Raw genomic sequence first — 16,294 nt, forward strand, 5'->3', positions numbered from 1 at the left:
AGCTCCACAACCTTCCTAACAATGAAGCATTTAGGAATAAAACTATATTGATCCGGATTTATTAACGTAGAGATACAAACTCTCCATCTGGGAACCAATATCTTAGTGAAAATTTTATGATTTGTATTCAGCAATGAATCTAGACAATAATGTTCCTTAGATGTTGGATCTTTATTTGATTTGGGCATTAAAGTAATTCATCTTCCAATCAGGGGGGGATAACAATGGAGGACCCTCCATAATCTCATTAAGTAAAGGAAGAAGATGGAGCCAAAATATCTTTATAATGCTTATAAAATTCTGATGTAAATCCATCTAATCTAGGCACAGAGCCTGTTTTTAATAAATTAATTGCTGCACTAATATCTTCTAAGATAATATTCTCAGTTAGCAAATCCCTAAACCCAGGGTCCAGCTGGGGAATGCTCATTAAAAGACAATATTAATTAATCACTGAAGTGATTTTTAAATTTTGGTTTTTAGCAACCAGTTACTAGGTTGCTTGTTTTCTTTCGCAGAATGCATTTTGCATAACAGTTTTCTCCACTGGGAGAAAAAAGCAAGTGAATTTATTTCGCATGGAGTGAATCATAAGGCACGATGCTATTTTAAATTCCATTAATGCGGGCTCCCCTCCCCCCTCCCCCCAATATGAACGGAGCCAAGTCGTGATCAAGTCAGGTGCACAAAAAGCCTTTATTATGTCCAAGCAGAAATCAAAGGCAGAAAGCAGTTGCTAGTATACAGCTGTTTAAATTCATGTATACAGGCCAATGACTTGCTTGAATGTGAAAAGAAAACATATCTTTCCATTTTGAAATACCTGCTGCTGTTAAATTCTTCAGTTATTTTTCAGATGATAGGTTCAAAAAGAAGGGGCAGGCTGGATAGGGGAATTTTGATTCATGAACCTTGAGGGAAGGGAGAAGTTTCCCCCTTTTGTCTTCTGTGAGAAATAAAATATTCCTTTACTGTGACTAAGATCTGTTCTGTTCGCCCAGTACTAAAACCCAACAAATGTTGGTAGCTCTGATGGTCCATAACGTTAGATCAAGGTGGGTGGCCATGTTGGTTTGTCCGTAGCACCAGAAAAGAACAAGAGTCCAGGAGCACCTTAAAGACCAACAAAACGTGTGGAACAGGATGATCTTTCATGAGTCACTGCTCATTTCTTCATGCCCAAAGAGAAGTGAGCTGTGCCTCATGAAAGCTCATCGCCTGCCACAAATTTGTTAGCCATTATGGTCATTATGGTGCATTATGGTGCATTGCTCTTTTCTATTGGCCCATAATAAAATCCCAAACCCATGTCGCCATAATGGCTTATATATTCAAAGCTTCCATGTGGATTTCGGTGTTTTAATCCGAGGATCAAAATCCATGTATGCAAAGGGAAGGAACATACAGATCTTGCTAGTTCTAGCAAACAAAACACAGGTAGCCGTTTCAGGCAGGGCAGTGGCGCTCTACGTACCAGATCTCTGGCATTCAGACTCCATGACTGGTGTAGGCCCATGTGCAGAATGGAAAATGAGCTTCTAATTCCGGAATGTGTTCAACAAAGCTGCCTTCGTGTAGATGGGGTTCTGTACTACAGTTGTGGGCCCCAAACCAGCAAAGGCAATCTGTGCAAGTAAAGTTCCTTTAAGCCAGGGGTGGCCAAACTACCGTTCTTCAGATGCCTATGGGAGTCGTAGTCCATGGACATCTGGAGAGCCACTGTTAGTCCACTCCTGAAGTCTTAAGCAGTTCCAGCCACTGAATCCAGACCCCTTCCATGCAAAAGTGATGTGATAATCACTTGATTGGTGGGAAGGGGTTCCCATTTCCTTGCAACAGGTTATCTTAGCTACTAGCGATACTAGCAACATGTGCTGAAAGAGGGAAGGGTGGAGTGGAATTCTTAACATACCTTCCCTTTCCAGAGAAAACTACTTGGAGAAATGGATGGGAAGGGTCTTGTGCACCTTTCTTGCCAAACGCCTTTTATTGTTCCCCACCCACCGTGTTCATTTTTGCTCTCGGGAAGTTGCTGGGCTTCCGGGAGAGGCCACAATGGCATGCAACTAGAACAGTAGTTATGTATTAGAAAACTCCCAGAATAGTGAGAAGCAGGCAATCAAAAGACGGTAGAGTTGGTACAAGTTCCATTTCAGTCAAGGAAAATGCCGTGAGAAGACCTGCATGGACCTCAGACCAAAAGAAGAGGTGACTCTAGTGGTCTACAACCTCACTAGATGGGAACATAGCTGGTCCTTGACGGTGGTTTTCCCTTGGGCTAACCCATATCTTTCCATCTGGAATGGGGGAGTGGGTATAGAATATACACAGAGATGCCAAGAGACAAGAGGTACACCATAATGAACTTTGCAAGCCAGGGACTCCCATCCCGGGCTCCTGGAGAGAGTTCCCCAGAGATTCCTCAGACTTTCCCCTACATCCTGCCTTAATGGATTGGGCCACATGTCTGGCACAATTCTGGGCCTCCTCGAAGCCTGAAAAATATTCCAGGGGCTCTTCCACCGTCCAAAGGTTGAAAAAGGCTGCTGTAGTCTAATTGCCAGTCAAACATATCCATGTGACTAGTGGCAGGAAGCCATAGAGATCAGGGTGGCACAGCCCAATTTCCCATCCGCTGGAAGTGTAGACTTGCATGACTCCCTCTCTGTGATGCACTTGGTTGCTGTTTTGTGTCTGCTCATGCTGGTGTCTAGCCATATTTCACTATATGTACAGCATTGCACAATGCAGTTTGTGGCATGGTTTTCTGTGCGCACACTTGGAGACCTTGTCCTGTCCTGTCTGTACACAGAGAGGGGTGTTAGCCCAGGCCCCTGATGAAATAAAACATACTATCTGGGCTAAGGGAGTGGGGAAGCTCTAATGTGGGTTGGGAGACACAATGAACTGCAGGCAAATTGCATTGAGCTTCCGGGGTGGGTGGGTGGGTGGGTGGGGGGATCATGTCATCAAGGACACCTGCACGGAGAACAGAAAATGAAAATCTTCCACCTATGTGGAAATCTGGTTTCCAGAAAACCGTACAACGGCTCTACACATTATTTACATTCATTATACATTATATTATATATATTAAGTCATCAAAGTCGCAGTGGCTACGCCTACAAGCTGCCAAAAGTAAAACAGGCTTTAAACAAAAATAGAGCTTTTACTTATGGGCTTCTGCTTTCCATGTCTTGTATTTGTTTATTGATTTGAGGGGCCTAGCTAGTGTTCAGTTACTCTCTCAGTTACTCTCTCCCTGCTGTGCTTGTTTGTAGCTTGATCCGAAGCGGAGTTCCACGGTGATCTCAGAAGAGAGTAACTGCCAGAGGGAGGAAGCTCTGGGAGAAATGGCCTGAAGGTGGCAGCAAAGCATAATCCTAGTTGTGCCGCAAGGCAGGGGGTAGACGAATAAAGGCGGAGAGGTGGACTCACTGAGGTCTAGTAGCTTAAGGTGCGGGCCAGCTAAGTAAGCTTCACACACCCCTTGCCAGGAACAGGTGAATACAGGTCCCATAATTACCATGTAGGATAGAGCATCCTATGGCATTCGATGGGACTTTCTGCTGTCACTTGAGGTCTTCAACCTGGCTGCTTTCCTGATTTGTCATAAAAATACTGGGTATCATCCAGTCAAAGCTGAACATTCACAGCTGCCTGACTCAGTCGGATTGCTGGCCCATCCAGGTCAGTATTGGCTACTCTGGCAGGCAGCAGTTCTCCAGTAAGGGTCATTCACGTCACCTACTACAACTTCATCCCTTTGAATGGCAATAGTAGGGATTTGAACCTGGGACCACCTGCCTGCCTGCCTGCCAAGTGGATGCTCTACCACCATGCTACAGCCCCATCTATGTTAAGCACATTTTAAGGGCTGTTTCTATCAAGGGGAGAGGTAAACCTGTGCTGGAATATCTCCAGTTTTTAAAAAGAATGTGGCATTGCCAAGGGTAACCGAAAACCGACTCAGAAACCAACCCGTATAATACCATAATGAATTCTCTGACTTTAAACAGTAAGCCCTTTGGTAACTGAAGCCCAAAGCGGAAACTCATTTCAGCATTTTTAAAAAAGGCAAATGGGGGAGGGGGGTGGAATCTGAATCTGCTCATTGTTGCGATAAACTCAGAAAACCTTTACACTTGAAAGAGGTCTGTGGCATGTCTTTTATCCTAAGCCTTTGCCTGTATCTGGCTTTTGTTCAGTGAAAAAATATATCTGTACATCCTTCTTTGAATTCCCAAGTACCTAAAGCTCGGAAATCCTCTATGGTTTCTTTACATGTGTGTTTTCACTGCATAAGTCGGAAGCAGCAAGAGGGGAGTACGTGGAGCGCAATCCGGTGGATCCTGCACCACTGCACTAAATGGCAGCACTGCTGTACGTGTCTCATTCATCTCAGTGGGCCTGGTGCAGCGGTCCGTCCCTTTAGCTTGAGCAGGACTTGCGTGGCAACGCTGAGGACTGGCGTCAAAAGAAAAGAGCGAAGACTATCTGGGGAGACCAAGAGGGGAGCTGTGCTTTCTGCCTCTGGGCCCAGCAACCCCCCACGGATGAATCCAGGGAATGAGAGGGGCTGCTGAATCAATTCCTGTTATAACAGAGGGGTGGGATTAGTACTGCTTCGGGACTGTACTACGTACAGAGTGCAATTGGAGCCATGCAGTCCAAGGCAGCCATGCAACACCTTAGGATCGGTAGTCTTTCTTGCTGTAAGGTTTGTTCCCCAAAATGTTATCGATTTCATTCACAATGTGGGACGTCATCTTCGGAAGAACCTGCAGAGAAGAAGCAACGGGTATTTACTGGGGGGGGATGCTGTTAAAGTGCAGCTGATCCGTGCAAACCCCGGAGGCTAGAGATGGACGGAGGCCGTTTGCCTTGGCCTGCTCCTGCACAGCAACTCTGGGATTCCTTGGCGCTCTTCCATCTGAGTCCTAACCAGGGCTGGCCTGTTTGGCTTCTGAGACCTGATGGGAACCGGCTAGCCGGGGCTATCCTATCAGGGCAGCCTGTGTTTTACTGACTATTTATAACCAGTTGCTCCAAGGAAGCTTGGATGCTGCCCAAACTCTCTGCAGATGGAAGGATTTATATCCTGATGTTTTGCTTCTGTTTCTGGGGGGGCAGGGAAATCCCTGGAACAGCATGAGGGGGAGATAGGTTTGCCATAAGAAGGTGGGGGTTGGCAGCAAAAATGCCCTCCCCTGTAGTGTGGACGTCTGCCTAAGAGAAGCTGAATTCTGTGACATTTCCCGAATGCAGCTTAAACCTACTGGAATGGATTTCCATTTTAGGGTTTCTTAACTCTGTGCCTGAGAGTCAGTCCAGAGGGGTTTTGTACTTGCCTGTATGGCACCGAGATTCTCTATTAGTTGCTCTGGGTTGGAAGATCCTAGGAGAACGGAACTCACACCCTCATTGCGTAGACACCATGCTGGAAACAAGAGAAAGTGCCCTGCCGTTAAGGTTATCTGTGAAACTTTCTATGTCAATACATTCCTTAAAAAAACAAATGGCTTTTTCCAGATTAGGACACATTTCTCCCTTCAGAGGTTTGCAGGACTGACAAAAAGGCTCTCCCTGCTTGCATCATCTGATTTCTTAAGTTTGTTCTTGTGTTGGCTGCATTTGTGGTTTAAAAAAACCACCTGCTTGCACTCGAAAGCTCACGCCCTGAATAAATCCTTGTGGGTCTTAAAGGTGCTTCTGGACTCTGATTTCATTGTGCTACTTCAGACCAACACGGCTGCCCATTTGAATCTGTCAGAGCCAGGAAGGATGTCCAGAAGGTTATCTGCATGGCCTGGGACCATTTCTCTCCCGTTCCGTCAGCCGCATGCAACATTTAAATGGTGTCTTCAGCGTGGCAAGGGGAAGACGGCGCAGTTAAAAATGATGAATGGCCACTCTTGAGTTTCTGTGCTGTGTGAGCTTTATTGGAACAGCCTGAGGCAATCAAGGCACAGCTGGGAGGAAAGAACTCGGCTACAGGTGGGAGCTGGCGCATGATCATTGCACACTAATCCTCAGGTTTGTTCCTGTTGTCCATAAAAAATGGGTTTGTTTATGTACAAGACAGAGGGAGTCATTCATTTTTTAAAAAAATAGTCTTAAGTATGGTGGTTTGATAATGCTACATATGGGTTCTATAGGATTATCTGATAAGCAGTTCCGGCCCTTTGGGAAAGCCACCGTTTTCAGCCATGGCAGTGCTGGGATCGAAATAGATAAGGCACGGAGGGCCAGTGTGGTGGACCAGGATCTGGGAGACCCAGGCTAGGAAATGAGCTCTGTCGTGGAAACGTGCTTGGTTACCTTGGCCTGCTAGTCACTCTTCCTCAGGCTAACCTACCTCACAGGGTGGTTGTTGTGCAGTTAAAATGGAGGAGCAGAGAATGAGATTGTAGGTCGTTGAGTGTCCATTGGGGGAAATGATCTAAATCAATACACATGAATATAGCCTGCAGATCAAGGGCTTGTAAAAAATCTCAGGGCAAACTATCTTCTGCCTGAAGCCCTGGAGAGCCACTGCTAGAGGAAAGCATCCTGGGAGATGGGAAACAGTACTTCCACCACACTAGATCTGCCCCAGATCTGCCCATGGGTGTCAGCTTTGGCTCCATAGCTAGGATTCCTAAGCGTGCATAAGTGCAAGCTCAGGGATACTTAATCAAACACAACAGAGTTGTGCAAAGAGGTTATGGAGGAGGGAGCCTTTCACATTTTTGTTCAGGCTCAAAATGCTTAAGGGCAACTCTGTTTATAACTGCTGTCATCATCGTGTGTTCTTTCCAGAGCTAGGTTCCCCATAAAGCAGCAGGGCTGATGGCTTTCTCAGATTGTTCTTACAAGCCTCTGTTGCGCTGATGCTTAGTTGACTTCACCTAGAGCAGGGGTAGTCAACCTGTGGTCCTCCAGATGTCCATGGACTACAATTCCCATGAGCCCCTGCCAGCGTTTGCTGGCAGGGGCTCATGGGGATTGTAGTCCATGGACATCTGGAGGACCACAGGTTGACTACCCCTGACCTAGAGGGTCACTTCAATGAAGCCACCCACTCCCCAAATTGGAAAGCTACCTCACTGCACCATCACTTTGGAGGCACCGTTGCCATATGCTCTGTTTCCCCCAAGGAAATGTTCTTTAAAGTTGTGCTTCAATCAGTGGAAGAAATGGAAGAAAAGTGGCTGAGATGTAACACAATGCCCTCTGAAGATTTTGCTTGTGTCCCTCGCAGAAGCCCACCCCACCCAATCTCAGAGCTGTTAAACCAAGAGCTCACGAGCAACCCCTGGCCTAGGTCCACATCCCTGTTAAAACCTGGACTTCATCAGGCATCTGTGGAGAAAAACTCCTTTTGCATCCTCATTTCCTTTCTCTCTGAAATGGGAATCTTTGTAGTGCTGTTCTAAGCAAAGTCACATGGTCCCAAACCCGTTCTGCTTGGAACCCGCTCTTTTGCAGGACAGAGAGGCTTGACTTCCCGGGAATATTTATTTCACAGGACAAAAATGCCTAGTTTCTGTGAGACTGAGCTCACCGTGGCAGCCCCATTGAGCCCCACCGAGCGGAAAGAAGGAGTAACGGAGAAACAGGGAATTTTCCAGAACTGCTCACCTACTGCTAGCTGAGGTAGTGTGCAGCCTAGGCGTTCAGCGATGGGGAAGAGATCTTTCAGCTTTGTTTGCTGTTTTCGTCCTTCTTCGCTCACAATCTTCTCCTTTAGCCACTGATAGCACTGGCAAATCAGACAGAATGGAATGTTAAAATTAGCCCCAACGCCAGAGCATTATAATGTAAATCACGGGTAGTCAACCTGTGGCCCTCCAGATGTCCATGGACTACAATTCCCATGAGCCGCTGCCAGAAAATGCTGGCAGGTGCTCATGGGAATTGTAGTCCATGGACATCTGGAGGACCACAGGTTGACTACCCCTGATGTAATCATTCTCAAATTACAGCCCCCAACACTTGCCTCCATGTGCTTGGAGTGTTATCAGGGCATGGGGTTCTGCTGGGATCAATATTTGCTGGGTCAACTTTTTCCTCAGCTGCACTGTTTACTGTAATTTCCTGAGAGAGCCAGGGGCTTCCATTCATATACAACCACCCCATGCACGGAAAAGACACCAAGTTTTCCTGAATTCCTCTCATTTCTGCCACTCCTCAGCTGGATTGTGACCAGTATGTTTAGTTCAGGTACATGCTTGACCAAGGCAACAAACCCTTTGACTCTTTCACACTGGACAAATTCATTTCTTTTTTTTATGGATGGAAAAAAATGTTGACAGTGCTGCCATAGCTTTCAGACATATAAGAAGAAGAGAGCCAGTTTGATGTAGTGGTTAGGAGTGCGGACTTCTAATCTGGTGAGCCAGGTTCGATTCTGCACTCCCCCACATGCAGCCAGCTGGGTGACCTTGGGCTCGCCACGGCACTGATAAAACTGTTCTGACCGAGAAGTGATATCAGGGCTCTCTCAGCCTCACCCACCCCACAGGGTGTCTGTTGTGGGGAGAGGAAAGGGAAGACAACTATAAGCCACTTTGAGACTCCTTTGGGTAGAGAAAAGCAGGATATAAATACCAACTCTTCTTCTTCTTCTTCTTCTTCTTCTTCTTTTTCTTCTTCTTCTTCTTCTTCACCACCACCACCACCACTTGAAGGAGTCTCAAAGAGGCTTCCAGACACCATTCCCTTCCTCTCCCCACAACAGACCCTGTGCCAGGTAGGTATGACTGAGAGAGCTCTGAGAGAACTATGACTGCCCCCAAGGTCACCGAGCTGGCTGTGTGTGGAGGAGTGGAGACTCAAACCCAGTTCTCCAGATTACAGTCCGCCACACTTAATCACTACACCACGAGAGCAGGATGATTTAGAGTTCTGCTATTCCTCAAATTGTTGTGGGGGATGTGTGTGTATAGAACTCTGACAGCATGTCACAGACTTCAAGCGATGCTGAACAGGCCTGTAGCACAAGGCCATAAAAGTGTCTGGCCTGCATGTGTCAATGTGACCTTGTTAAGATTCTCTTTAAAATGCCTCAAAGCAACTCTGGATACCATTTGTGGTTGCCGTGTCAGCAAGCAGAATACAAGCTTGTGAGGGGGCAGCCTTTGCCCTTTAATACCAGCGTGGCACAATGGTTAAAGTGCCAGCACAGGAGCAGAGAGACCCAGATTCAAATCTCCCATATGGAAGCTTGCTGGAGGGGGGGGGGGGTCTTGGGCCAGGCATTTTTTCTCTCGCCCTAAGCAGCCTCACAAGGACGTTGTTGCAAGGATAAAACAGATGAAACAGGAAAGAATGATGATGTAAGTCGCTTTGGAAAGAAAATCAGAGCACCAAATTTGGTTCGGCATTGCCTACCCACAGAGCCCTTCATTGGTCAGGAAATGCCCCCGGGTCAGCAGGCTGGTTCACTTTCTTGCTTGCACCACTCAGTCACTGAGGAAGGAATGACTCATGTACTTTCTGTGAAGAAGTAATTTCGCAAGTGCACCAATCGTAGGGTTGGAGCCGGAGCGATGTTTCTGTGGATGCAAGGACTTCTGCCTGCAGGTCATGATTCCCCCTCCCCCTTCTGCAGCAGTTTGAAATGGCCCCTGAAATCCTGAGCATTGGGAATTAACAGACTTGGAGAGGGGGGGGGGCAGTTTGGGCTGTTGCCAGTGGGCAGAAGTCCTTGCACCCAAGTAAATGTTGTGCTGGATCCAACCCTCAAATCCATCCTCCTGCACAACCATCAACACTCTGGCATCAGGTTGCTCAACACTTGTTCTGGGAAGAGAATGACTCAGTTTTATGCTAGATGAAGAAGAAATTCCCCATGAATAGGTGGAACACATGAAGCTGCCTTGTACTGAATCGGACCCTTGGCCCACCAAGGCCAGTATTGCCCACTCAGACTGGCAGCAACTCTCCAGGGTCTCTGGCAGAGGTCTTTCACATCATCTACTGCCTAATTGAAGATGCCAAGGATTGAACCTGGGACCTTCTGCATGCCAAGCGGATGCTCTACCACTAAGCCCCGGTCCCTCCCCAGGTACATTACAGCTGGCTGGCTAGAAACAGTCTGTGCCTGGGCTTAAGTGTCCCCAGGGCCAGTTTATCCAGGTAGCACATGCCCCGTGCTTCCAGGGGTTCCACGTGGTTCCTTCCCCCATGGATCAGGGACGTAGCCTCTCCCCTCCTTCCTTTTCTCTCTTTAAGGACACTCGGAGTGACACCCTTTTCCACTCGGGGGGGGGACCCTTCACCCCCAGTCAGGCTGCTCCCACCACACCTGTACTCTGCTAGGGCCCGTGAATCCTTAAACTGGCTCTGGTGCTACGGGCCCCACAAATCCTTAAACTAATCCTGAGTGTCTCCACACACAACTGTTCAAACCCAAATGAAGCAACTTCTTATTACAGACTGAAGCCATCATAATTGGCGGCACCCTTATTAAGTCGAACAAACGAAGGCTACTACATCCTAGCCGAAATGGTAGACGCTTTCTAGAGCTATCTGTAAGACTCTCGGAAACAGCGTGGCAAATTGAAATCACGACTGTATAATCTTGAGAAGCAACGACAGCCACACACTATCTGAGATAGTAATCGATTCTGCAGCGGCCTTCAACTGCCCAAGTGTCAGGGGTAGTCAAACTGCGGCCCTCCAGATGTCCATGGACTACAATTCCCATGAGCCCCTGCCAGCATTCGCTGGCAGGGGCTCATGGGAATTGTAGTCCATGGACATCTGGAGGGGCCGCAGTTTGATTACCCTTGGCTCTAGTTGCACCCAGATCTAGTGCAGCAGCCAGTCACCCCTGCCTAATTTCTGAATGCTAAAGCATTCCCTCTGCCTTCCCCTCCTTCACGGGTGAACGCCCATCCCATGTCCTTATCTAGCCCCGACACCTGGAATCCTATCAACAGGAAGCAAGGAGAAAGGAGGATTTTTTAAAAAGTACCCAGAAGAATATGTAAACAAGGCAGGAAATCTACCTGCTTTACTCAGACATACAAAAAAAATTGTTTTCTATTTTACTGCCAGAGAGGCAGTTGGATATCCATTTTTATTAGGGTCATCTTGGCTGCTCTGCAGCATCCACATGGCCTTGGATGTTAATGCCCAGTCCTGCAATCAAGGGACACTTTCCTTTTCATTTGATCTATAAAAGCCCATTACTGCTGTAAAGGGTGTTATTTTTAAATACCTTAGCCCTTGGCTTTTCTGGCTAGTGTTCACTGCGCATATGAACTACTTTCAGTTCTGAAACCTTGTTTCTCTCAAATAATTAAAAAGCATGTTCCCCCCCCCCTTCTCTCCCAATAATCTTATTCCAGGAAGAAGAGTCATTTTACTGGATGACGAATGGCTTTTCAGGTGGAAGTAAATCTGGATCTTTACTGCTGGCAAAACAAAATAAAGTAAAAAAAAAAATCGCTTGTTTGTTTTTAGACCCAGCAGCCTGCAATAAATTGTAAATCCATTACCTAAAAATGTCTTCCCGCCCACACGCTGGGCTGAAGGCAGATTCACTCACCCAGCCACTTCTAAATTGTGCTACTCGTGCCTTGGAGGGCGTCAGAAAAGCATCGTCAGGCACACTTCAGAAAATCCTGCAAAGCAAAGGACTCCCTGACTACACTTTGCGCGTGGAACAGAGCAGTGGATCTCAACCTTCCTGATGCCGCGATCCTTTAATGCAGTTCCTCATGTTGTGGTGAGCCCCAACCATAACATTATGCAGGTGTTCTTTCATAGAGATTAAACCGAAACCGACCAATGGCGTGAAGATCCATTGTTCATGATTGTATATAAATTGGTTTTCTTCCGGGGATTCTCAGTTCAGTTCTGCCTCTTGTCCCGCTGAGCTATGCTGCCACCTGGAGCGCCTGGCAGGAGACTGCGCTGGGCTGGAGGTCAAGCAAGGGCACCTGCAGGAGGAGCGGCAGCAGTGGCAGCACTCCCCTCCCCTGCCCCCCCCCCCCCCCGGCCAAGCTGCTTGCCCTGCCGCGACCCCTGTGAAAGGGCCATTCAAACCCCAAAGGGCTCCCGACCCCCAGGCTGAGAACCACTGGAATAGAGGCTGTGGAGAGAAGGGTGGTGGTTAATTGGCAGAGCATCTGCTTTGCAAGCAGAAGGTCCAGGTTCAATCCCTGGCATCTTGCATTAAAAGGACCAGTCAGAAGGTGATATGAAAGACCTCTCTCCCTGAGACCCTGAAGAGCTGCTGGCAGGCTGAGTAAGCAATGTTGACTCGATGGGCTGAAGCTCTGAGTCGGTGTAAGGCAGCTGCATGTGCGTTCGTCTGTTCCTTCCTGCCCAGCCATCTTGGGGATCAGACAGTGCAATTGTCCAGCCTACTTGGGGTAGCAACACCCCTAGTCCTTTACACATGCATCTTGTGGAAACTTTTGTACATGGACTCCCTTTCATGCTTTCTCGCATGCCCCTGCCTTTTCCTTCTATCGAGGAAAAGCCAGACTCTCTTTTGCTCTTGAACCCGAACGCAAAATACCTTTAGTGAAGCCCTTGAGCTGTCAGGAATCCCGTTGGCATATTTCCCTGAGATGATCCCACAAGCAAGAGGAGACCACGTCATCGCTCCAACTCCTACAGGACATCCAAGACAAGGCAGTGATAAACTGGCATTTATTGCAGGCATTTACATGTCCATGCGCATGCTTGCCCACATATGCTTCAGATAACATTAACATAATAGGATGAAGTCAGTGGATCTGTTCCACTAGCAGTGGTGCTTTCCCCTGGTGCAAAAGTCTGTTCCATTGCTGGAAGCACTTCTTGCATCTAGGGCCACAAGAACATTAGAAGTGCCCTGCAGGATCACACTAGCTGTCTATCTTGTCCAGCACCTTGTTTCACAAAGTGGCTCAGGGCAGTTTACAATAATGTGAATTGTGTAGTAGTGCAATATACATTGGGCAACTGCATATTAACAGTAGAATGTAACTAGGTATTAACAATGAAATATCACCAACAGAACAATAGCCAAATTGAGTAAACCAGCAAACAGATTTCATAATTAATATTACGCCCACAACCTTGCAGAGCGGGCCTGGTTGAGTGGGAGGGGATCCAGGGGCCCAATAGATGGTGTCGCTGACCTCAACCAAATGTCTGGTGGAGGAGCTCCATTTTGCAGGCCCTGCGGATGAGTTTTTCCTCATTCTCTGATGAATATGAACAGGGCAGGTATAGGGATGCCAGTCACCGGGAGGGACCTGGGAATCCCCTGGAATTACAGCTCATCTCCAGACTACAGAGATCAGTTCCCCTGGAGAAAATGGCTGCTCCGGAGGGTGGACGCCATAGCATTGTATGCCACAGAGGACCCTCAGTGCCCCAAATCCCTCCCACTCCCCTCTCCACCCCCAAGCCTCCAGGTACTTCCCAACCCAGAGCTGGCAACCCTGGCCGTTACCTATCTTGTGGTATAATTCCGGCAACTGGACCTCCACTTTTTCTCTTTGGAACAGGTGGTATTCTGCTTGTTCACACACTGGTGGAATCATGTTAAATTGTCTTGCCACCGAGTAAGCTTCCTGTGGAATATCAGTAGCAAAAGGAAAAGCAGGTTAGTAGAGAACTCCCCTGGGAAATCTAAGCACACGAAACCAGGCCTTCCCTGCCTCCAATCAATGGACATTTCTCATCTCTTCAGTATCGTGCTTTTATTGATAAATGGATTCGCTTAAATGATAACCGTGCTTGCCTAGAAAAGTGTTCCCAGTTAATTGGAGAGGTGTTTGTCTTGGAAAAAGAAACCGCCAGCACTTCTGGAAGCTCCGTTTTATGTCGCGGTATGAATGAACATCCCCCCGAACAAGCAGTAGAGTCAAGTGGCCGTGAAATGCAGGAAATTCAGAGTAATTATGTAAATTTGAATCTAATCTAGAAAAATGCAGAGACTGTTCACTAGCCATGCTAAACTGGTTTGTATCTGTAATGGATGGGGGCGCCCCAGCTTTTTTGCTAAGGGAATAAAGAAGAGGGAGATTATGATGGGAAAGATCCTGGTTTGGCGCCAGGATTCCTCTCCCTCCCATCCTTCTCCTTGCTTTGCATACCTAAAAGTCAAAGACTTCCTGGGTTCAGATGTCATTTGAGCCCATTGATCAGGATTCAAAGCCACAGTTTAATCCTCTGCTAGGACAAAACCTAATCTGCAGATTGAACTGGTCCAGTAGGAACGAATACAGGCCTCCTTGACTTACAGAAACTCCTCCTGGGGTCGTATTTCACTAATCTTGGATCTCAGCATATGAATATAGCCATTATTGAGTACAAATTCAATATCCTGGGAGCTCAGTCATATCACCCTTCCATACTCCTGCAGAGCTTTGGTTCGCCAGACTGTAAACCCAGAGCTGAAAATGTCTTGGCCACGCCTCATGGCATCTCAGTAGTCCATAGTGACATGGAACTTGGGAGATTCCCATTGAGTGGAAGGCGGTACATCTTATCCATGTAGCCCCAAGCAGAAAAAGCAGAATGTATGTTTCATTTGTTTGGTTTGCAGAAGTCAAGGAGTTTGGCATTTGCTGGAACAGACTGTGGATGACCTTCATGTGGAACTGGGCTTTAGTTTTAGCACAATCTTATAAATGTATCTGGAACCAGTGAGAAAAACGCCCTGTCTCTACTGGTAGCTTAGACCCACCGTCCCTTTATGAGAAGCTCTCTTACCATGATCTCCATGGCGCTCCATCGGGAGGTTCCCCAGTACATCGCCATGCCCTGGTTTATCACGTGCGTCATTGCCCGGACAATTTCTAAAGCAGAAAGAAAACAGACATTTACTACTCCTAGTAGCACATAATCTGTCTGCCACAAATTCAGACAGTGCCTCAATGGAGCAGATCGGTCCTTTGACGGGGAAAGTTCCCAGCAGACTGCTGCCCTGGGGGGCTGCGGGTGACCAAAAGCAAACCAAGCCACGATCTGGCCGCCTGCCATGTGGGCACTGCTGCCACAACTACCCAGGCAGGAACTCTGAACGGCAGCAGCATGCCTGCCTGTTGACTGACAGCTTCTAACCCTATAGTCACTGTGATGATCAGCTGTATGTTATCTTAGCTCTGGAAGAGTGATAGAAGATTCAGATAGATAGATTTAGAGGCATTTGAAGAGAAAACACAGGATGCTGCGGCTTGGATCCAAGCTAGAGTTTCTGCAGGGGCAAACCCACAGAGACCCACTCCTCAGCTTCTTGCAGCAGCCCCAGAAACCACCTGAAATCCTGTTTTTGAGGGCTCACTTTCCTCTAAGCACAGGAAATAGGGACAAGTTAGGGTTGCCAGCCCTGGTTTGGGAAAGACCTTGAGTGTTTGGGGGTAGAGCTGGGAATGGGTGAGGTTTAGAACAGGGAGAGATCTCAATGGAGTATAATGCTCTGGAGTTCACCATCCAAAGCAGCCATCTTCTCCATGGGAACCGAACTCTGTCACATGAGATGAGCTGTAAAATGGAGGTCCCACTTGGGGATGGGCATCCCTACGAGGGGCATCAGTTTGGGGCTGCTGCATTTCCCATGCCTGATGTTAATCTGGATCTTGGCCTGTGAGTTGAATACCTTCATATGAAGTGAACTATATTCCTTTCAATATCTGTTCATGGCATTTTTGATAAACAGATTTTACACAAGAGGGCACCCTCGCAGAAAGAGACATCGGGCAACCTGGGCATTATTTATTTTTTAAAGGAAACTAATTAAAAGTTGGATTGAGACAACTTTTAAAGCTCAAAGAAGCTTACTAAACCCAGGGCAAGCTGTGCAAGGGAGCTTTGGCTGAACTCCCTTTGATGTGAGCCAAAGGCGGAAAACCTACTGAAGCAGGTATGAATTTAGTTAACATCCTGGATACTTCGCAGATGCTACCATGAACTTGCTGGAGGAAAAGCGTGAATATAGATGTGTGTGTATATATACCTATATACATACTCATTAAATACATACGTGGTTTCAAAAGGTAGACTGAAGGTCAAAAGGGGATGAAGGTCTGCTCAGTCATCAGAAATGTGCTGCCAAGACATTCAAAGGCTGACATGGTTTGGGGTCCTGTTCTCAGGTTACTAGATCCATATAGCACTATGATGTTATATTAGTGGTTCTCAACCTACCGAATGCCGCGACCCTTTAATACAGTTGTTCATGTTGCGGTGACCCCCAACCATAAAATTATGTGAGCTGCGCCGGCACCTGGAGCACCTGGTGGGAGACTGCACCATGCTGGAGGTGCTGCTGGAGTGGCAGGCGGTCGAGCACAAGTGCCTG

At 47.3% G+C, this 16,294-nt stretch overlaps 1 protein-coding gene across 2 annotated transcripts in view; it reads right to left on the reverse strand.

The window, feature by feature from the left end:
- Positions 1–677: 677 nt before the first annotated feature.
- The window catches only part of KCNAB1 (potassium voltage-gated channel subfamily A regulatory beta subunit 1), a 176,373-nt gene continuing 160,756 nt past the window's right edge, over positions 678–16,294 (reverse strand). For both annotated transcript variants that reach the window (XM_077348618.1, XM_077348617.1), the window contains exons 9-14: positions 14,707–14,792; positions 13,442–13,562; positions 12,518–12,612; positions 7,624–7,744; positions 5,352–5,440; positions 678–4,781 (exon numbers count right to left, since the gene is read on the reverse strand). In XM_077348618.1, coding sequence (XP_077204733.1) covers positions 4,692–4,781; positions 5,352–5,440; positions 7,624–7,744; positions 12,518–12,612; positions 13,442–13,562; positions 14,707–14,792 — 602 coding nt within the window. In that variant the 3' untranslated portion in view covers positions 678–4,691. The remainder of the gene's footprint in view (positions 4,782–5,351; positions 5,441–7,623; positions 7,745–12,517; positions 12,613–13,441; positions 13,563–14,706; positions 14,793–16,294) is intronic.

This window comes from Paroedura picta, chromosome 8 (genome assembly GCF_049243985.1).
Source record: "Paroedura picta isolate Pp20150507F chromosome 8, Ppicta_v3.0, whole genome shotgun sequence".
Taxonomy (NCBI): domain Eukaryota; kingdom Metazoa; phylum Chordata; class Lepidosauria; order Squamata; family Gekkonidae; genus Paroedura; species Paroedura picta.